General features: G+C 44.7%; 1 protein-coding gene and 1 long non-coding RNA gene across 2 annotated transcripts; one reads left to right on the top strand and one right to left on the bottom strand.

Annotated features, from left to right (window-relative positions):
- The first annotated feature begins 193 nt into the window (after positions 1 to 193).
- On the top strand, positions 194 to 15,010 carry RUVBL1 (RuvB like AAA ATPase 1). Its single transcript, XM_057417699.1, has 11 exons — positions 194 to 360; positions 999 to 1,085; positions 1,689 to 1,821; positions 5,318 to 5,469; positions 6,317 to 6,406; positions 7,247 to 7,396; positions 8,165 to 8,228; positions 9,388 to 9,586; positions 11,340 to 11,442; positions 14,067 to 14,158; positions 14,435 to 15,010. Exons 1-11 carry the CDS (start codon positions 220 to 222, stop codon positions 14,592 to 14,594), a joined length of 1,371 nt encoding a protein of 456 aa, XP_057273682.1. The 5' UTR covers positions 194 to 219; the 3' UTR covers positions 14,595 to 15,010.
- Positions 4,321 to 5,677, bottom strand: LOC130603719 (uncharacterized). Its single transcript, XR_008973253.1, has 3 exons — positions 5,585 to 5,677; positions 4,493 to 4,624; positions 4,321 to 4,404 (listed from the first exon to the last, which is right to left on the bottom strand). It is a non-coding gene; the product is annotated as an uncharacterized LOC130603719 (long non-coding RNA).
- Positions 15,011 to 22,617: the final 7,607 nt, after the last annotated feature.

Here is a 22,617-nt window from a genome sequence, read left to right as displayed (position 1 = left end):
CTCGGGAAGCGCCGCACACGGAAACGGGTGGTCGGACTCTATTAAGATACACACCCTGCGGGTGACGGGCATGAGCCGCGTCCAATGAGCATCGAGAGCGTCGCCGCACGGGCCAATGAGCGCGGTGGGGCGGGCTTAGGCGGCCGCGCGCCGGGAGCCTTGGTAACGCGCGGGCCGCGTGTGGTGATCGTGGGTCGGTGCGAACGGGCGTGACTCGCCATGAAGATCGAGGAGGTGAAGAGCACCTCCAAGACGCAGCGCATCGCCGCGCACAGCCACGTCAAGGGGCTGGGGCTGGACGACAGCGGCACCGCCAAGCCGGCGGGGGCCGGGCTCGTGGGGCAGGAGAATGCGCGGGAGGTGAGCGGGGGGCACCGGGTGGAGGTGGAACCCCGGGGGGGGGCCCGGTTCGGTCTGTGCGGAGTGTGCTTAGAAGTCCCGTTAGTGAGAGAAAGCCGTCGCCTGAGCTGCTCCGTGTGCTGTGGGGAGCGATGGGGGTGATCGGGGTTGGTCCCTACGCCGCTATTTCTTAGCATCACCCGGCGGCAAGGGCGGGTGCTTCCCCCCCCCCCCCCCCCCGAGTTTTAGGCGTAGAAATTCGGGTATCGGAGGCAATTGAACTTACCAAAAGTCAAGAGATTTGGTGCGAGTGGAGATCGGAGCTCCCGTCCCAGCCCGGGGCCGGTGCTGCAGCTCATGCGCCTTTCAGAGCCGAAAAACCTTTCTGTATGGTGCAGCTCCAGGAGCGGTGAGGGAGCCTGTGCTCTGCGGTTGAGTTCTGTAGTCTCTGGTTTATTGTTGTTTAGCATCCGTGTCAGATAAAATGACTGTAGGAAGTAGTTTCCTGATCTTGTCTCCCCTTTTTGTGTGCATAGAACTGAAATCGGCTTTAGTGGGCTCACAAAGCCAAGTATTTTTAAACACTTTCAGTAATATTGGTGCGAAAGATACTATAGCAATCCTTGTGTTAATAGTATAAATACTTATCGAACTTGTAGGCTTGTGGGGTTATAGTGGAACTAATCAAAAGCAAGAAGATGGCTGGCAGAGCCGTGCTGCTGGCGGGACCTCCTGGAACTGGCAAGGTACTACTTTCCTTTTGTTTTTTTTTAATATGAAGTATTCCTAAACCTATTTTATTTTAATTTGTTGTCAAAACTGTTCCACGGGAGCGGTTGCATCCTCTTTTCACCTGGGGGCATTTCTTTCATCACTGCAGTGACATGGTTTCCAGCTTTATATATTGTTTATTGCCATATCATCAGCTGTGACAGTATCCAGTGGTGTGTTCAGGCATCAGTAGTGTCAAACCACCTTTTGTAGGTTACCAAACACTGAAGAAGAGTCTTAGGAGTTAATTTTATATTAAAAGCCTACATAGCTCTTCATTTGTTTGGGTATTTAAGTAGTTTTTTGCATTTGTATCAGATGTCAAATTCAAGTGCCCACTGTTGTTTCTTAAGGTGTTTTATAAGTCATTGATAAAAATCACTTTTTATGTGTCTAACTTGACTTGGCGGGAGGAACATTGTTACATGTGAGAAATATATGTTAGGCAGAATAGTCTTAATATTAAACTGATAATTGGTGTATGGAAGGTGGTAAATTGAGGAGAGTTAACTTTGTGCGGAAAGAATCCTTTGCTAATTCTCCTAAAAGTTAATCTGTGGGTTTGTTTTTGGTTTAAGACTGCTTTGGCTTTAGCTATTGCTCAGGAACTAGGCAGCAAAGTTCCCTTCTGTCCTATGGTTGGAAGTGAGGTCTATTCCACCGAGATCAAGAAAACAGAAGTGCTGATGGAAAACTTCCGCCGGGCCATTGGTAAGTTTCAGCAAAACAGAAGAATGAAGTACTTACATGATACTTCCTTGGTTTTTGTAGTCATCTAAAAGGGAAAAGCTTCTCAGTGGTCACGGTGATTTTCAGATTATTGTGTGTTCTCTTTTTCAGTGCTGATCTTAATTTAGTGAATCTCTTCCCTATTTAGTGGAGTCAGAATTTCTATTTATAAACCATTATTTAATCGTTGTATTATGGTTTACTTTATCCTCCCCAGTTATCCCTCTCATCCTCCGGGTTCATCTCCTGGTTTTACCTATGACTCTTAAGTAAAGCTGAAGGAAAAACTGGTTTTAATTTCATATAATAGCAGAAACATTTGTAGACAGAAAAATGCTCTCTCCTTTCTTATTTTAGTGATTTCACCCTGCCAAGCAAACAGGCTTAATCAGGGGCTCCCAAAGGCAGTGTTAGCCTGACTTAGTGTCCAGTGAGCACAAAGAAAGTTTCATGCCAACAAAATAAATACTTTAATGTCTTCCTCAATTCTCGAGTGCTTTTACAAGCGTGATGGAAATTGGTTACATTTGCAACACAAGCTCGAGGAGTATCTAAAATCTCTTCTGTGGTTGCTGCTGACAGCTGATAAATGCAGTTAGAAGTGGCCCTTGTGTATATGAGGATTGGCTAAAGATAGCTGAGCTGATTGTAGTACTGAACATATTAAAAGTTAACTGGTTTCTGTACCATGTTTCTCCTTGAACTTCACCTAAATATTTGATGGCAGTAAGGTGAAGACGTCTCTCAGTTCTGCAATGAAACAAAAGCATTCTGTTGATTTTGATAAGAAAACAGATCTCAGTCTTGTCTGGTACTTCCAGTTACCATCTAACTGGCAGGGCCTGGGGGAGGGAAGCCAGAGACTCAGTCTGCAAAATTTCCTTGATGTGATGAAGTTCCCTGTCAGAGATTTGGAAACCTGATCCAGCAGATGAAACTTATGCCATCCATGTTGTCATTTCTAGAGACAGCGGTATTTTAACTCCCTGAGGTTTAACAGCCAGCTACATTGTTAGTTCCCTGCATTCCCCAAATGTCAGTAGGGAGGTGCTTCTAAACAAATATTAGTGCTAATGAAAGATGGAACTTCTTTTATTCGTTTCTGTTGAATTCCATGTCACATTTTCATAACACAGCCTTTATTGAATATTTGTATCAGTGTAAAAACAGAAATTCCTCTGAAATATTTTAAAGGACCAGTAACCACCAGTAGTTGTACTGGAACACTTTCCAATTGTGTTTAAATCTCGGCTAAGTTTTAGCTTCCCTGCTTGGTTGATAAGTAATTTATACAAGGGTGTGTTTGTAAAAGCATGATTTTGTGTGTAGAGTGTGGTGTCAATGTGACTGGGTGCAAGAGAAGCTTCAGCTCACATGCCAGTCAGTACATAAAGTATTCTTTCAGGCTTTGTGGGTGGGTTTCGTACGATTCCTGTAGCAGGTTTTGTACATGTAATCTGTTGCCATGTTGTGCATTTTACTCTCAGGGGATTTAGCCACCTCATCAAAATTATCACAGATGTTAACATCAATTTTTTACTTGGAAACAGCAGTTTGACTGGTTTGGACTTTTCATTGTATAAGGAAAGAGGAGTGACTGAGTTTACAGAATCATTGTTTCCAAGAGTCTTTTAATAACAGACTTGACGTAGCCTCATGGCCAAGGTCTGTGTGGGGTTATGGTAGAGATTTTATAATATATAAGAAACGTAAAAGGATGGAGCGGGAAATAAGAAAATGGAATTGTATGAGTTAAAAAACTTCATGCGAGAGAGATGAATCCTGTATAGAGCTTATTAGCAGCTGGCAGGGATGATGACAGTAGCTAATGTTAGAGCTCATCTGCAGTAAAAAATAACTGCTGGGTAGCCACTTAAAGAGCATATCTGTTCCCCGTGTCTCCAAACTGTAACTGCCAGTAAATCAAACAAGCACTATTTAACTCCATATAGTGCTATCAAACCGAAACATGAAATACCCCAAAGCTGCCTTCTCAAAACTCGTGTCTGATTTGTAAGTAGGAGATGTCTCTCTTTAAGAACTCCCTTGAGAGTAAGGTTTGTAGTCGGTACATGAAGTTTCATTTGAAAACAAAGGGTAATCAGCAGCAAGTTCAAAGCATCAATTACCTTTGTTCAGGTCATGTTCATCTGTAAATACTTTCTGTAGACACATCTATATAAGAACATGAGTTTAGCTAAGAGGCATGCTTTGGAAGAAAGTCTCTAGGTTGTCCTCACTGACTTGGCTTTGGTTTGTGTTGTGGAACAGACTCTGTGAGTGTGTGAATTGGATTCTTTTCAGATGAAATGAAGCTGGAAGATATGCTTAGGTATGCCCAAACACAAATAGGCTTCCAGTTTTTCAGAGCAGAATAAAGCTTGTGCTGAAAGTTTACAAACACAACAGAAAGGAAAAACAAACCCATGAATGGCCAGTTCTCCTGTACAGGTTCCCAAATTGCTTCATGTTCCTCATAGATGCAGCCTGTGTGATGCAGTCTGGTCTGGGTCAGGTTTACAACTCAAGGGTTCATTCATTTTTTTGTCTGATGTTTGGGCATACCTGAAAAACATTTTAAAAAGTTACTGAAATGAAGGTTCTGGAGGAATTTGTATGTGGTGCTAAATGAGAGAAAGCAGGCTTTTCTTACCAAGAAATTACCATGTGATCTCATTTCAAATCCAAGCCTTAATTTGGGTCCAGTAGAGGGAGACAGACTCGTGTTCCTCAGTTCTTTATATTCGCCTCTCAACAGCTCAGGATGACCGGTGGAGTGTCTCGTCTATTTCAAAGGAAAATGAAAAGTTACGGAACAAGGGAAGTTTTATCAAGTCCCAGTAGCCTTGGACTGGGCAGGATGGATTCCTTGTATCTTGTTACAGCCTATTGTTTATTTTTGGTATGGCATGCGTGTGTCTCATAAAATGCTTTATAGAGTCTCGTCAGATGTGGGTACTTTGAACTTTTATGGAATTAGAATGTTTGCATAATTGTAGTGGTGGTGGTGATGATGGTGGGTTTCCTTTGGAACAATCTAACCATATACAAGTCCTCAGTTCTATATTATTCATCAATTTAAAGTAACTTAGTTAATTGCAGTAGTTGTGACTAGAAGATACCAGACACTGTGGTGTTTACTTGCCTTTCTGAAACAGGATGTCATTGTCAGCTATTTTAAAGTAGTTTCAAATTGAGATTATAGCAGTTTCTGCTAAAATGAATCCAGCTCACCTTTTGCTCTTGACTTGAAAAACATTTCAAATGCTGCATTAACCTTTTCTTAATTTTACCAGATTTTAACACAATACCTGTTCATCAGTTTGTTATTTTTAACTCAGTTGCCAAAATGTAAAGTTTTTATGAAGTTACTTTTTTCTCCTGTCTTTATACTTTGCAGGGCTTTTCTCTTAGTTCAGAGATCAGGATGTACGGCCATTGATTTGTGTACTGAAACTATTCTAATCACTTCTTGCAGGGTTGAGGATTAAAGAGACCAAGGAAGTTTATGAAGGAGAAGTCACAGAATTGACTCCGTGTGAGACTGAAAATCCTATGGGGGGGTATGGCAAAACCATCAGCCATGTAATCATAGGACTGAAAACTGCAAAGGGAACCAAACAGTTGAAGGTATGTATGGCAGGGTCTCAGAAATCATGATAGCAAATGTACAGGAAAGGTCTTGTCTGGTTTTGTTTTCCTTATTCTCAACTGAATCTTTGAAAATGGTTTTGGGAAATCTTACCTGCTTCAGCATAAATTGGTCTTTCTGTCACATTCCTTCTTTCCACATGGGGAGATGTGCTGTAGTGAATGTTTGATATGGAACAGGAAACGGAGCTGGTATGTTGCCAGCTCAGCCCCACTTTCCCTTTGTTTTCTTGTACAAGTCTCTGTCAATGTTGTTCAATTTCCCTGTCAGTTACAGTAGGAGAGAGCTGAAAGGTGTCTTTGTTGTCAAGTATCATCTTGCATTTTGCTCATTCTGAAAACAAGTGCAGAGCAAAACTGAATAAACATGTACTGAGAGAAACAAAAGCATTTAAGGTATTCCATATCCACTCTCCCTCACACAGCTCTACAGAGAATAAAGACCAAAGAAGTAGCATAATTCAGTGCTATAGCCAGATTTGCTTGTAAAGTTTAGCTAAAAAGCAAGAGAAGTGCCGCATCCTAGGGATAAATATACACCACACGGGCACATTTTGTGACAGGAACTGGTATCATTATGTTCCTGGCACTTACCATCATTTTCTTCAGAGAGCAGATTTCTTTGGTAAGAAAGGTTCCGTGCACCTTTTTTCAGATTCATTCTTTCCCACTACTCCAAGTGTTACAGCTGTATAAAATCCTGAGGGATTGTCGCAGGGAGTTTAGTTTTGTCTGGTGAGAGTGAGTTTAGACTCAGTTTCTTTTCCTTGATTACCGTAACACCATGGAGCTGTTCTGACCACCTCTGCTATTTGCCTGTCTCCAGCTGGACCCCAGCATATTTGAAAGCTTGCAGAAGGAGCGGGTGGAAACTGGTGACGTTATTTATATTGAAGCAAACAGCGGAGCTGTCAAGGTAAAAGACAAGTTCTGCACTTTGATGCAGGTGTATATGTTCTTGCAGGCCTTTCCCTGCCTTTGTCAGAAGGCTCTTCAATTTATTAACCTTAACTGACATGCAATGGTTACATGGAAGTTTATAAAAGAGCCTGGTGTTTTCCTTATCTGGAGAGAGAATTCTCTTTTGTGCCGAAAGAACACAGTGATCTGGTTCACAATTAAGGTCATCTGGTGAGGAAGCTATCACTGATGCTGTCTGGATGAGTTTTCTTTTCTGTAAGATCAAGACATCCTTAAGGGAAGGGGGGACAAACCAAGCAACTTTAGTTATTTTCAGGCTGACATGTGCAGTGCATTTAATCTTTCTTTTATCGCTCTGGTATTTTCTCCCTAAGATATATTCATGTAGAAGGGAATACTGCATTAGTTAGCGTTCTTTTCATATCTGATGTAGAAAGTAGTGTACAGTGATACTTGCTGTTTAATGGATGAGCGTAATATTTTGTATCATATAATAAATCACCCACCTACAAAGGAGTCTTGAACAGTTCTCCCAATCTCTAGTTAATCTGCTGGATTTGTCCTTTAGCAGGAATTGCATATGGTTAAAAGAAGGGGAGAGAGGAGCAGAATATTCTTACAGCTGAAAATGTTGGGGTTTTCAATAGAGTTTTTGAGCTTTGATCAGTAGATAGGGTATGCCCATTGCTAAGCAGGGAGTGGGATGTGTGAATTGCCAGCTGAAGCTGGTCAGGACTGGAATTGTGAACTAAGCCCTTTATCAATTTTGTGTCACTCAAGGTTTTGGTACTGGAACTAATTCTATACCTGCGTTTCTCTTCTTTGCTTTCCTCAGAGGCAAGGCAGGTGTGATATCTATGCCACGGAATTTGACCTTGAAGCTGAAGAGTATGTTCCCTTGCCAAAGGGGGACGTACACAAGAAAAAGGAAATTATTCAGGATGTCACCCTGCATGACTTGGATGTGGCCAATGCTCGACCTCAGGTATGACACCACAGATGAAGTCTTCACGGAAAAAGTACTTGACACAGATTTGTGATAGATACTAGAATAATCAAGGAGTAGGAAGCTGACCTGTCCTAAATCACCCTTAAAGATTCCACTGTAGGAAGAGCAGGAGGTGTTACACCTTGAAGGCCTCTGGAGATTTAACAGACTGCAGCAAAAAAAAACCTGAAATAAGAGAATTACGCCTTTCTGTATCTTAACATACACCCTGTGGTGAGGGAATTCCATCTGTGTCATAAAAAGCCACTAGCAATACAGGTTTAAAGGCTGACATCTCTACAGTATGATTCTACAACCCCTCAATCTACTCAATTTCAAAGTAGATATCCTTTTTTCTAACAAAAAAATCCTCTGATTAAAGTCATGCTATTCAGAAGTCTTGTAACTGAGAATAATTGTTCCTGTGTTGACAGGTTGAGCACCAGCTGTGCATGCAGGCAGTCCAAGTCTCTGCTGCCTGACAATTTCAGTCCTTTGACCTTCTCTGTGAAAACCTTTTTAAAAGAGGGTATCTCATTTGGTTTTCTATGCTGTCCAAATGAAGAGAGCTAAAGAAAGAGTGGGGAGATCACTAAATGATGATGTTTAGTATACTGCTGCAGTGAAGAGTCCTAACCATTGACAGGTTATCAGCCACTGCTGAGATGAAGAATCAAGTTAACTGCAAGAAACAACTTCTTTAATCGATTATAAAATTCTCAAGGTATGTGTTCTCATAGCTGACCTGTAACTTTCTTTTCCTAGGGTGGGCAAGACATCCTTTCTATGATGGGACAACTGATGAAGCCTAAGAAAACTGAAATTACTGGTATGAATCCTGCATGGTATTTTTAGACCAACATAACATATGTTTGCTGGTTAGAAAAGGATTAAGAATAGGGTTACTCATGCAGCATCTCCAAATGAATGGCTGTGTAATATTCATTCATAAATCTCAGGTTTCTGAAAGCAGCACTACAGCTGCTAGAATTGCAATAGCTGGAAACAGACCAGCATGTTACTGGTTCATACATACAGTGATAAACCATAGACTGTACTATGCACCCAGCTTCCTGGGGAGAAAGAGGTCAGAACACCAATGCCATCCCCCTTCTCAGAACAGTCCTGCCAGAGTGTGAGGTTTATGCTTTTGACAAAGAACCAAACCAAACAGCAACAGCAAATACAACCTAAAAAACCCCGTGAGGATGTGTTGTTACGTGAAGCCACCACACTGAAACTCTGTGGAGCAGAAAAACAGCTTGTAAAGACTAAGACTTCTAAAGCCGTGGTTTGATTTGAGCACCTCTACAAGCAGCTGTCGGGTGACTTGGTGCTCTAAGTGCACTGCTGCTCTTCCTACCTACAGATCATTGCAGAAAAGCAGGAAGATCTATTCTCCTTCTTGCTTTGAAAGAAATGATGTTTCACTAAGTGACTGTCTTAAATTTAGATCAAAGTCTGTTTCAGTACCAAACATGAACGGTGATCTTTTGAAGTACTTTGTCTGTTCCAGAGGTCACTTTGCTTATTCTGATGTCATATTTAATCAGCATAACATCTCACATAGGTTTGAGATCTGTATGCTCACAGACATTTATATAGCACTCTTTTTTTGTTAAACACAACTTAAACAGTAGCAATATTTTACTCTTTCAATGACATTCTTTTCAGCCATGCTTGGAAACTTCAAAAAAAAAGTTTCATGTTTTAAACTGAGGTTTGGCTGATTTCCCCCCACTGAACTCCCCAATCTCACAAAAAATGGTAGTTTTTCACAAGCCATGTGAGGGGAAACACCCTAGTTCAGTGTAGGAATATTTTGTTGCACAGTTGTGTCCCAAAACAGGACTGAATGCCACAGAATTCTAGTGTCACAGAGGTTTTCCCCATGGTGGTAAGATACCAAACCATGAATTTTACTTGCTTTAAGCCTTTCTGACAGAGCTATAGTTAACAAGCAGGACAACTGTTTCTTTTTGTTCCAGACAAACTTCGAGGAGAGATAAATAAGGTGGTAAATAAATACATTGATCAAGGCATCGCAGAGCTAGTCCCAGGTGTACTCTTTGTAGATGAGGTGCACATGCTGGATATTGAATGTTTCACATACCTTCACCGAGCACTGGAATCTTCCATTTCCCCCATTGTCATCTTTGCTTCCAATCGAGGAAACTGTGTTATCAGGTATGATGTCTTGAATTTTCCGGTTTGCATTTGTCCATAAACCCTGGAATTTCCAGTACTGATAGAGTTAGAATCTTTGAAGGCTTTTATCTCTTGACACTGACACCTGTGCTAATCCCCTGCATGGTTTGCAAGCTGCATCAATGCTCAAGAACTGCTTGTGGGCTTCCTGATGGGACAAGCATTTAATGTCAGGCTGACTGAGTTAAAGCAGAATAGAATTCCTCCTTTTATTTCCACTGACACATCTCTCTAACAGCCTCTGAATTGTCTTTCTGGGTGATCTGTAACAATTACCTTTCTCACTGGATACCTCAACACATCTGTTGCTTCACATCAGGGACATCAAAAGCACCAGAGCTACAAACCTCTAATATCATAATCTCCTGCTGCTCCTGGTTTATTTTGCTGTTTGCTGTCCTCATCGCATCAGACTTAGCTTCCTGTTCTCACTATTAAAGTGAGTCACAGTTTAGCCTCTCCCTGCTCCTCATTCTTTCCTGCTATGTTGGTCTGGCTTTCTGTGATTCTTTGGTCTTGCCAACTAACTTGTTTTTCATCTCCAATCCAGTTCGTGCCTCCACTTCAATATTTAGCACCCACACAATGCATTCCTTGCATGTTCAGTAAAAGTGCTCTCTTCTTTCAGATTCTTCTGTGAAGTTCTGCTAATTTGTGGTCTAGATATAATTATGTCTAAGCAAGCTGTCAATGATTGCTTCCCTTGAAACTGATTTAATTCAGCTGTGTAACCAGCTATTCCTTACCCTCTTAGTGACTCATCTGGTATTAATCTTTCTCTGTTTGCATTGCTTAGAAGGGAAGGTGATAAGCCCTTCAAAAATGTTTAAGGTGGACATTGCAGATCTCCCTTGGCAAAAGCATAAATAGGCTGTCTTGGAAAAGTAGAGTAAATAGAGATCTGTCAGTATGGATTCACTGCAGATCTTGTTCTGAAAAAAAACAGTGATATAAGAAAGGAAGTTGGCGATGCTCATGGCTCTTAAAAGGATCAGGTTAAAAATTAATTGTATAGTTGATTCTGTAACCTCAAAGGAAAGGAATCATTTCAGAAGAGAGAATGCCATCTACTCAAGAGTACAGCAGATAGTTGCAGGGCATTTTGATTCATTTCATGAGGAGGACCGTGGCCAAAGCTGCAGTGCCTAAATACTGAAACATAGCTCTCTACCAGCACTTTACTGTTTTCACCTGCAGTCTCTACAGATTTCATGAAATCTGGCTTTCACTCTTGACTTCAGAGCAAGTCCTGGTGGGCTTGGAAAACCTAGACTAGATGTGTCTGCAGCCTTTGCTACTGGGTGTTGTACATCAAGCAGATAAAATGGTTGGGGGTCTGCGTACACCTCTGTTCTTCCTGCACAGACCTCCATTTGCTGGATTGCAGGCAGAGGATGTAAACCACAGCAATACTCACTGGAGGGACTGGAAGATACCTTGGAACATTAGATAAGACTCTTTTGTAAGATACAATGCAGGAGAGCACCATCTCTAACTATTTTTGAGAGGCACATTTAAGAGCTCTAGGAAAAGTATTTGTTTCCCTCAAGCTGTCTGGTATGAACTTCAGACTAGAATGTTTCCTGTCTCTGCCTGGGAGTGTCTCTGCAGGAACACAACACAAGAATTGTGAGCTAGTAGATATGTAGTCACTTAGTACTGATTTTAGTGAAATCCATGGACTGAACTCAAGAGTAATATCTGATCTCTTTCTGTTTGGTTTTTCCTTTAGAGGCACAGAGGATGTAGTGTCTCCTCATGGAATACCACTGGACCTGCTGGACAGAGTAATGATTATCCGAACGATGCTGTATACACCCCAAGAAATGAAGCAGGTATGCACAGCATTGTAAGAGAACTGATGAAGAGACCCCAGCGTTCTAGTCTAAAGAGATGAGTGCTGTGGGTTTGCATTTTTCATTACTAGAGTTGTTTGACTCTCCATGCTCCCCAAGGTTTGTGCCAAAAGGCTTACCATTTCCTAAATGCAGGCTGCTTTAGTACCCAGTTGCAGTAAGCTGTCTGATTTCCACCCACTTGTGAGTTTTTCTAGAGCTGAAAGTGACATCTCACTTGCATGGAACAGCATGGGTTGTTAGCTGCCCTCATCTCCTGCACACATGTGCTTTCCGTAGAGTCTGCAGGTTCCAGCAGGTAGTGCTTTTTCAGTCGGCATGAGATGAAGTGTCACATCTCGAGACCTTTGGTCCTAGGCCTCAGGCTATTCTATAGAAGAGATGGGAGGTATTGAGGAATGCAACTTCCTGCACTGCCTTTATTGCCTTGCACTGTAGCTTTAACCTACTAGGGCTGTCACCTGAAACTGGGAGGATTTTCATGCCCCTGGTCCAGTTTGGAAACTTGAGCACAGTAAGTGGTGAAGAGAGGCTTCTGAACTGAAACTTTTCCTGTGGGGCCATCCCCATGTGTTTGTGTATCGATTCTACTGCTTAGTGCCATTATGATTCATTGCGTCAAAGATCCCCCCTCATTAGCGTCTCAATGCTGTGAAGTGACACAATGCAGAAGACATGAGGGTTTATCATGTCAATTCTTTGTATTATTTAAGAGATAGCGTCAATGGAGGAGAGCTTGTCACCAGATAATAGTCTCCTGCTGCTGGATAAGTGCCAAGGTGAAGCCGAGGCATTTATCGAACATAAATGTAGAGGCAAAGCTTCATTTCACTTGGTTTGAGGAGCTTTTCACACAGTGCTCTTAGGAGCCATTCTCAGGATGAGGTTTTTTGTACCTAAAAGGCCACTTGAAAGCATTATGGTATAGATTACAGGAGAAGCAGCCCAGGGATTTAATAATATGATCATGTTTTGTCTGTATACAAAACAGATTTTACAGCCTGACTTTCACTCAGTGTGGGGATGTTGTCTGGGTGTGCATTTTGTGGAGTTAGGGTAGGAGGAGCATGTATTCAGAGTTACTTTTTGCCTAGTGTGCCGTAGTATCATGCAGATAGGAGTACTGGTAAAGAGCTAGTTTCTGAACTGTGGATTTTCAGAAGAGCTCATAAGAGCCGTGATTTCCACCCTCCTCAGGGTGAGGGAATTGTTTCCAGTAGCATTTCCTAAAGCTAAAAATAAGAGTCCAGACATTATATCCCATCAGTCATGTTCCCATAGTCAGATATCTCATCTTCCCTAAATTAAGGCTTTGCATGATTTCTCCACTTGAGAGGAGGAGCTCTTACACTTCACATTCATTTCTAACTAGATACAGCTGGGAGGGGTGTAAAAATAAGACATCCATAGTTCTATTTCTCTATTTTTGCTCCCATTTCCCTTTCGTGTTAGGAAAGTTTTCACTGCTGATGCTTGTATGTGAGACAGAGTAAGATGTGGTATTTGAGATACCTTATTTCTAACAGGCAAAGATACTAAATACTACGTAAAGTAGTACTTGAATGAAGGAAAGGTTATGTTCAGGTGATCTAAAAGATAGAAAGCCCCCTCAGTCTGAAATTGCACAGTGCAGCAGCATTGCCAATATTCAGTATTAATATCTTAGCCCAACTTCCTGCCATTTCAAGCTCCTCTGCTTCCCACTGTTCCCTGCCCTGACTCCCCGAGTGCCTTTTTATGGCTTTAATTTAAACGAGAGCTTCTTGATATCTTGTTTACAAAGCTGCCAAAGTGAAAAATACCTGTATTATATGAGGCTTGCAGCTCCAGAGTTATCTCAGCACTACAACACAACATCATTATCCAGTCTGCCCCTTATCACTCAGCTGGTAATACCAACTGCCAAGAGACTTGTGCCACTTTTGTTACAGCTTTATATGCTCGGGCTTATTGGTGATATCTTGCTCTCCAACTTTGTAAAGATCTTCAAACTGGTACAAGCCTGAGCCTGTTCTGGAAAGATTAGATTCTTCTTAGTGATTTTTTTTTTTTTTTCTTCTTGCAGAAATAGGTGAATCTTATAAAGTAACTTTTTGATTTATTTTAGTATCTTCTTGTCAATTGAATAAGAAGCATGTCCTGAGCTGCCAAGGAAGGGGTGTAGCTTTCTGTACGGCTTTTGGAGGGCTCTGCTGTACAGCAGCAGTGATGCACTGCAGAATGCAGGAGCTGGTGTCCATAAGACTCAAGCTGTCACTTACACTTGCACACTTCTGCTTTCTTGTGTAAATTCTCATATTCTGCTCCTGTTAGTCAATACACTTTGCAATCCATGCAGGATTATGAATGGTTAATAGTCCACAACTGTTACTTCACCTGCTTTTTGTGATAGTCAGTGCTTCAACATTATGTTTGCCTGTTCAAAGCTTTAGAATTCTACAAAGTCTAGTTTAGTGGTAAGTTACCCTGGCACAACTCTCCGCACCATCTTGATTTATGGTATGCTTATCTCTAATCTAGCAGAGTTTCCAGATCCTGAGCTAAGTGGTTTACCATGCTGGTTGTTTCCACTGTTAACCTCACTTACTCCTTCATCCCAATAGATCATAAAACTTCGTGCTCAGACAGAAGGAATCAATATTAGTGAAGAATCCCTCAACCACTTAGGGGAAATCGGTACCAAGACAACTTTAAGGTGAGTTGAGCACAGTATGGCTGGATCTAAAGACACTGCAGGAGAGCTCGCTCCTGGCAGGGAGACAAACCTCTCCGATAAAGAAATGTGGTGTATTAAGAACAGTGCTGACATGAAAAGGAGTGGTATTCCTACTCTTTCCTCTGCTGGAGGGTCTTGCAGCCTGTTCTTGCTGCTGGTAGAGCTGTGTGTTTCCCGACATATCTCCCACCCCTACATACCCTCAGTTCCCTGGGAAGTGCTGTTTTGTGCCGATTCCTCCATCTCTGATCACAGGTACGCTGTGCAGCTCCTGACCCCAGCTAACCTGCTGGCCAAGATTAATGGGAAAGACAGCATTGAGAAAGAGCATATTGAAGAAATTAATGAACTGTTCTATGATGCCAAATCCTCTGCAAAAATCTTGGCTGATCAACAGGAGAAGTACATGAAATGAAGAGCTGATCCCCTTAGATGCTTTGAAGTGGTTTTAACCCTTACCCAGGGCTGGCTTGGTTATCCCATAAGAAATGCTAATGGTTTGTTTCTTTGGGGGCTGGAAAGTATTTAAGTGTTGGACTCTCAGGCCAGAACTAACTATCGAGTGTTCCTATTTCAGTATCAACAATCCAATGCTCCCTGATCCCTGACCTTAGTCTCCCTTTTACAAGTATATATGAAATGAGTAGCTCTGGACCCATCGGTTTTGTCTTTAGATTTCATTGCAGAAGAGCTCTAACCGAAGCTGATGCTTAAGAACAGTCTATTTTCTTTATGAATGTTATTATAAAATAGTTTCCTTTTGCAGATGAGAACTTTTTTTTTGAGTCAAAGTTTGTCTGAAGTGATTTATAATAAAAGATTTCAACAATAGTGGGAGCCTGCGTGTGTCTGCCTGGCACTGACTGCTCAAGAAATACATTGGAATTAGCAGAGCTAAATAGGAATACAATGGATCTGCCACACAAAAATAGATTTACAGCCAAGAAAAGGAATAAGCATGGGACCTTTTAAAGTTCCAGTTCAGTTAACTTTTCATTGGCTTTTAAAGCAGATTAAGTAAGAAATGCTTTCCCTTTTTCCCTGTGTTCTGTCCCCACTTTCTTCACCACCCAGGATCAGGGAAAATTTGCAGACTAATGGAATCCTGCTCTGCATGGGTGTGGGTGACTTAACCTTAGTCTCCTGCTCACGGTATGCTTCCGTGTTTTGTAAAGCACAGATTTATTGACTCCAAAAGCAAAAGATAGCAATTCTCCATCAAACTCACTCACAGCGCTTCTAAAACCTGTTTGTACAGTGGCAGGATGGCACGATCCGTTTTAGTGCTGTGGCGTGATGGAGAGACCCAGTGAATTGAGCTGCTGCATGGTCAAAATTGAACCTTTTTTCGTCTGTTGGGGTTTGAATGACCTTCTTGGCAATGATGAATGTAGTTATTTCAGAATTCCAGTACCATTTTTCTTTGAGTTTTCTGAAATACCAATTCAGAAGTTTGAATAAGCCCTAAATAACATTGAAGGCCAGAGCTGTTCAAAGCCCCACTCAATGTTTGATGGCTTTGGTTTTTTACTGATAAATTTGGCTCTTCACACAGCAGCAAAAGCCCTGCCAGGGCTGTGAAGGGTTGTGCCTCCAGAATGCCAGCATACTGAAACCACTGCTCCCGCTGCCACTGCCAGGAGAAGTCAGAGATTTATTTTGCCTTTGGCAAACCAAGCAGTTCTTTGCTTGCAAAATGTTCTTTATAATACAAGCTCTGTGAACCTGGGTAGAAAGACCTGTGCTCACGAGTAGTACCACAAGTGATGCTCTGCACAACTCAAGCTGAGCAACCACCAAAGACCTGGGAAGAGGTGAACAGTTCCACCCACCCCTGGTTTCAGAGTGACTCTGTGACTGATGGTTCCCATCACCTGAAATGGACTGCACATACAGAATGTGCTTTAGATAGAAAACAGGATCACAAAATACACATGGGGGGAAAAGCAGCAGCACTCAGGACTTCACCGAGTGCAAATCAGCACGACGAGAGGGGCCTCACTTCATTCTGCACAGCAGCGTTCCTACAGCAGCACACAAGCCCCTGCCACGTCTGTGACCGTGCACCCAGTCTGGAGAGCTCTGTCCCGAGGGTGCCACCTCTCCAACAGCCAGGAAGTGTCCATGGAAGACATAAAGCTGTGGTACAAAGGGAAATCCTTTCACACTAAACGGCGAGCCAATGTTTATCCGGGCTATTAAGTGACATCCAGCAGACTTATGGGTGTCAGAGCTCTGCCCATGAAAATAGTCTTTCATATTGCTGATAAAAGACTCATTGCACCACATCCACCAACTCCTGCTGCAGGAGCTTTATAAAAGCTGGGAATACTACCCAACACAAAGCTACCCCTTGAAGGGGGAAGCCACAAGGAATATTCCTACCGAAGAAGGTTGAGGATTAACATTCAATGCGAAAGAACAAACTAGTGTTTTAATTCTTTTCTGCCTGTTTTCCACAAAGGTTGCACTTTGTGCATTAATCTTCCTAGGGAAGTTTTTACGACCAATTGCCTACCCACTATGAGAAGTTTCTCCATCCATTACTCGCAGGGAAACAGGCCCTCCTGTGTAGGAAAATATTTGTTACATCTTATCAGCGTGACACACAATCTAACAACAATTACAGCAAGCCCATATTTTGTGCTATTTCGGTTTCAATGTGAAAAATAGTTCTAATATTAAACCTGGGCTGGCTGGGGGGGTGTTGGTAACCAGTTGAATATTATAAGCTGAGATTTCCTTTTGATGCGGAGCGGTGCCAGGCTCAGATCCTGCTCTGAGGCAGTGGACACCAATAAATCCAGTGTACGTGCCTGCTATGCGGATGCCATGGTGTGAAAGTTGATTCCCCACCTTTATACATACTGAGGTTAGAAACTGCTGCATCGTTAGTGTTCATGTGGCTAAAAGTATCTAAAACAATTAACCTTTATGATAAAAATGGGAGATAGATGGTAAAGTGGCCCAGCTCGGGACCAGTGCTGCTGAGAAAACTCAGCACTACCTATGTCCTAAAACTTCCCATCTTAAAAGTTGTTCCAGATGCCTTCAATGGAAAAACTTTGTCATCCCCTTCCTGCATTTGCTGTTCATTGTTTGGGAAACCCTTCCCCTGTGCCAGACACCTGTGCGCACACCAGACACATAGGTGCTGGGTATAATGCACCTTTGGACTCTCAGCTCATCACCTCTATTTCCTCTGCTGATGAACAGCTTTGGAGCCTCTGCATCCCTGTACATATTGCAATCATGCACATCCAACACCACCGTCCTGGGGGCGGGCAGGGTCGCAGCACAGATTTACTCAGTGGGAAGGCTTGGATAAAGCAAGCAGGCCAGGGAAGAGCAGGCTTTTTTTGCCTTTAAACAATAACATTTCAGAGCCAATTCATTTTTATTACAAGCAGTGTTTTCAACAACCCCCACGTGAGGTTTTTGGGGGGTGTCAATTGAAGATTGCCAAAGAGGAGAAGCCCGAGCGCTGCTCCCTTGCCGTTGTCACTGGTGATGCCGAGCTCCCAGCCCCAGGCTCTGCCACTGCCCCTCCAACAGCCAGAGGAGCAGGTGAAGGTTTTCTGGTGCAAACCCATAGACTCATCATGGAATGCAAGTCATTCCTACACCGCAAATTCAACTACACTGAGTGGCTTCCTCATTTCATTAAGGTGTTTGCAGACAGGACCAAATTGTTCCTAATCATCTTAGTGGTTGATTAGCCAGCTCATAACCTCATTTCTTTAATGGGGTTAAGGGACAATTTGATCCCATCTGCAAGAGCAATCAAACCACTGCAACATATCTGTGCTCTGCCATAACCATAAGTGGGATGCAAACATGACCTCATCTCACGTTTAAATGCATCTTGCCCACGGTGACAACCTCTCTGGTTAGACTTCAGGCAGTGTCTAGTTCTCTGGTGCAATATTTCGGAGTTAGACATCGGCTACATGCCAAGAAAGCACTTTGAAACCTGCTTTGGTTTGTTATTCACCGGATTTACATTATGAACAGAGCCCTCGCTCCACAGTCATTGCCAGCCTGCACTCGTTGCAGTGAGGTTACTGGGGATACTCCTTTAGTGAGGATGGACTTAGTGCAGTACCTCTGCTAAACCCAAGCTTCAGATGCTCTCGTGCTAAGGTTGACAGCTCTAGTGGAAACCCAGGGATGTTGGGATGAACCCAACATCAACCAAGCATGAAGCTTTCCCAAAGCATCTCAGTATCAGGAGGAGCCCAAGTCCCAGCGAAGACTGGCTTTGGTTGGTCAGTTTTCAGAACCACCTCAGTCAGAAGTCCCTGTTCTTACAGCTCCAGGCCATGGAGACACCAGCTGCAGACCATAGAACACACTACCAGGCAAAAGCACTGTTTCCTCATTACAGCCCCAGTAAAACATCATCTTTGCAGAGGGTGTGTGAAAAGTTCATCCTTTCAGCATGCTCCAGTGCTCCTGGAAGGACAGACTGAGCCGACTGCCCAGGACCCATTTCCCCTTGCTAAGGAGCCCTGCATGGAGCCCAGAGCAATACTTCCCTGCAGGAGCGGTGCTTATCCATTGTGGGTTCTTTTCTGTATGGATGAGGGAAGCGTTCCTCAAGGATTGTTTTCACCACCTCTTACTACCACCATTTATCCCAGCCATGTGGTTCATACCGCTGCCAGCTGCTGCCTGCAGAAGTTATCTTCTTTCATGGAGAAGGCACAAAGTAATCACTGCTCAAGTTCTGGAAACCACATAGAACAAACTGCTTCTATTGGAGCTGCTGCCTGATCCTCCCCACTTTCCCTCCAATCCCCTGGGATTTGAGGCAATGGACCGCAGAGAGCGGCACCCCCAGCTCTCACAGACAGCCCTGCTTGATCCGGATCTGACCATAATCCCTGCTCTTATTGGGATAAAACCAAAACCAGCTGCAGATTTGCAAATCAGTTGTAGGTACAAGAGAGCGAAAGCACAGAATGAGAGAACCGGCTGCCAAGCCCGAATGCCAGAAAATTCAAGCCCAAGGGCTTCATCCCAGGGAGGGAATGAGAACCGCAGAGCAGAGCCAGGCAGGCTGGGGAGCTGCTGAAAACCACACGGGAGAGACCCATGTCTGAGGATGCTGCTGCTCATCCCTTCAATTAAACTGGACGTGTTCCTGAAGCACCACAAACACAGCCCGCTCCCTGCCTCCTGCAGAGGTACGTGCCCACTACCCTCCCCAGCCCATCAGCACCCCCATGCCGGTGTCTCCTTCCTGCCAAGGGTGGAATATATCCCCCAACTTCCGATCTAACCCCCCACCCACATGACTGCTTGGGCTGATGGGTGCAAGGGGAACCCTCAGGCACCTCCTGGCATGGCCCTGGGCTCAGTGATGCAGTGCTGAGAAGGGTCAGGGGAGACCTTACAACAGTCTTCAATACCTGAAGAAGCTACAAGAAATCTGGAGAGGGGCTTTGGAAAAGGGCCTGTAGGGACAGGCCAAGGGGAATGGCTTTAACCTGCCAGAGGGGAGACTGAGATGAGCTCTTAGGCAGAAGCTCTTCCCTGTGAGGGTGCTGAGGCGCTGGCACAGGGTGCCCAGAGAAGCTGTGGCTGCCCCATCCCTGGCAGTGCTCAAGGCCAGGTTGGACACAGGGGCTTGGAGCAAGCTGCTCTAGTGGAAGGGGTCCCTGCCCACGGCAGGAGTTGGAGCTGGAGGAGCTGTAAGGTCCCTTCCAATACAGACCGCTCTCTCAGTCTATGCAATGGGGCAGTTTCTGCATTGCTGAGTATGAGGCTGAGGATCAAGTCTGGCTGGATCCCTGGTTTCTCTGGATGGAGTCCCAGTTACCCAGAGCAGGACACAAGTACGTCCCTGCTGCAGGGAAGCTCGCAGGACTTGTGACCACCTATTTCTTTCCCCAGGCTATGGGGATCTAAAGGAGATCTCTGTCCAGTGCAAACCCATTGCACACCACAGGGCCATGCTGGTTTACACAGAGGACTCCCTGCATACGGGGTGACCCTGCTCAGTCCCCCCCATCAGGACCAGCTCCGCCGTGCAGGAGGACGATGCCTTTCAAAGCTGCTCCTTTCCCAGGGTGGGCGAAGGATCCCTGCAGGCCAGGGAGCACGCCAGGAGCTGCAATCCCAACCCCAGCTCCTCCTGAGCCGGCATCACCTCCAGCTTCACTTTTTGATTAATGTTCTTCCAAACTTTCCCCGGCTCCCTGCGCTCCCACTTCCCGTCACCCTCCTCATTACGGATGTATCTTTGCATCGGGGAAAGCGGGGAGGAAAAATTGTTCTTTCAGGGTGACAGCTGAGCGAGGGCTCTATTATTAAAGGTACCAATCATAGGTGCCGAGCTATCATCGCACGATGAATGCACTTGTCAGGAGCCTGCGGTGCGGGGAGGGGGGGAGCAGTGCCGGGTGCCGGCCGCGCTCGCTCCGGCAGCGTTGGCCACCACCGCTCGGCTGAACTTGGACCTTCAACGGCGACAATTCCTCTGGCCTCGACAGCACGATTAATTCGGCGCGGCCCGGGTCCGGCTGGGCTGCTGCTGATAAGATGTCCCTTTTGATTTGCTTTGTCTTTGATTGCCTTCCCTGTCACCCGCCGTGCCTGCCCGCCCGGAGACCTCCGCATCGCCTGACTGACGGATCTATTTATCTATAGGCTGCTCCTCAGCTTCTCCTCCCCTTCCTCCCCCCCCCCTCCCCGAAAAGCACCACCTTGTACCACTGAAGTCCCCGTCTAATAGAAGCCGTGAAGGCTCATCCACCATAAAACACATCTGCCATCCTCCTTCTCGCCAAGATAAAAGCCTGTCAGTGTTACTTTCCAATTCCAGGCAGCTTGATTAATGGTGAAAAGCCACCGCGAGATCGACTTCTGGTTTTTACAAGCGCTGTCAGCCGGGCCAGGGTTATGTGAAACACACGCTCCGAGGAGACAAAACCAGATGAGAAAAGGTTGGGTGGGGAGGGAGAGGGATGGGAAGGAGGGGGCGAGGGTAACCAAATCATATTAGGCTGCAGTCTAAATAAAACAGGAACCTGGAGCCATCAAGTACCTGTCAGGCGGGTGCAGAACTACGCTCATTGTACCAAGGCAAATTATGGCAATAATAAATCATCGTTGAAGGAAGATTGTTGATAATACAAGGGGGGGGGGGGTTTGGATGGTGGCATTCAATAGGGACCCTGGGACACCTGCCACTGGGCTGGAGCGAGAGCCCCAGCAGGTTATTAGCCTGTCACTCAGCTCTCCTCTGCTCGCTCCATGGGGACCGCAGGCGACGGAGCTGGGGTAGGAAATCTGGGAAGAGAGATATTAAAAGCCCCTCACTGAACAGCAGAAATATTCCTATGGGAAAAGGGGGGTTGGCGGTGTCAAAAGAATCACAGCACCCTTTGCAAGGCTCGGTTTTGACAAAGAGCATTTCACAGCGTGATTCAGCCCCTCCGTCCGAGAGGCCGCCATCTCTGGGTGAGATGTGACTGTCCGATGGAGCCGAGTAACACTGGGAAAGCCTGGAAAAACAGCCGCAGAAAGTAGGGAGTATTCCTGAACCACTGGGACTGGGCTTGAACTCTCAGGAATGGGGTTTCATCAGGCTCAATCCTGTGACAAGTGACTCCAGGATGTGTGGGGCTGTGGGAGCCATGATGCTGGATCCCAACTGATCCAAGGTGTAAGACCTTGACTGCTTACAGGAGCATCATCCACGTCCAACAAGAATGAAGACCACCCTCAGCAAGATTTGCCCACTGTGGTGGGCATCACATCTGGCCTGGCCGTGATACTTCAATCAACCTCAGTTGCCTATTGAGAGAACACCCACATGGACCTGTTTGAGCATCATCTGAATCCTTTGCCTTGTAGCTGCAGTGCAGTCTCCCAGGATAACAGCCACCAAATCCCGATCTTCCACCTCAGCTGGCTGAGCTCTGCAGGATGATGCTATTTAGACCAATAAAGGAGCATGTCCCAGCTCCATTCCTCACTATTGCACTGGCTGCTGGGGGTTGTGCAAGCAGAGACTTTATCACCCAACCTCTGGTAAGGACTCCAGAAGGGACCAGCACACTCCAATGGTGAGGGAGGTGGCTGAGCCATGGAGCAGAGCCTGCCTCTCTGCTGCTGCTGAGCAGGAGCCCAAGCAGAAGGGGTCTACAATGGAACAACACAGCGAATCTGCAGCTTGCTGTCCCCTGAGCTGGAGCATCTCCCTTCAGAGATACAGCACTGGGGGGATAAGGAGACGGCAGAAGGGACTGAAGGAAAGGGGCTGATGAGCAAGGGGCAGGCGTTGCAAAGGAGGATGGCGACAGCAAGGCACAAGGAAGAAGAGAACAGGTAATTCTCCAGAAGAGAGAGAAAGAAGAGAAACTTTAGAGACTGGGGAAGAGAAAAGATGGAACTGCGCCAACAAAAGGCAGAAGAAATCACAACCAGAG

This window comes from Pezoporus wallicus, unplaced genomic scaffold, assembly GCF_028554395.1.
Source record: "Pezoporus wallicus isolate ANWC-B61680 ecotype Strahan unplaced genomic scaffold, APGP_CSIRO_Pwel_v1 contig_8542, whole genome shotgun sequence".
In the NCBI taxonomy this organism is placed as follows: domain Eukaryota; kingdom Metazoa; phylum Chordata; class Aves; order Psittaciformes; family Psittacidae; genus Pezoporus; species Pezoporus wallicus.
This window is presented reverse-complemented; position numbering and strand designations above follow the sequence as displayed.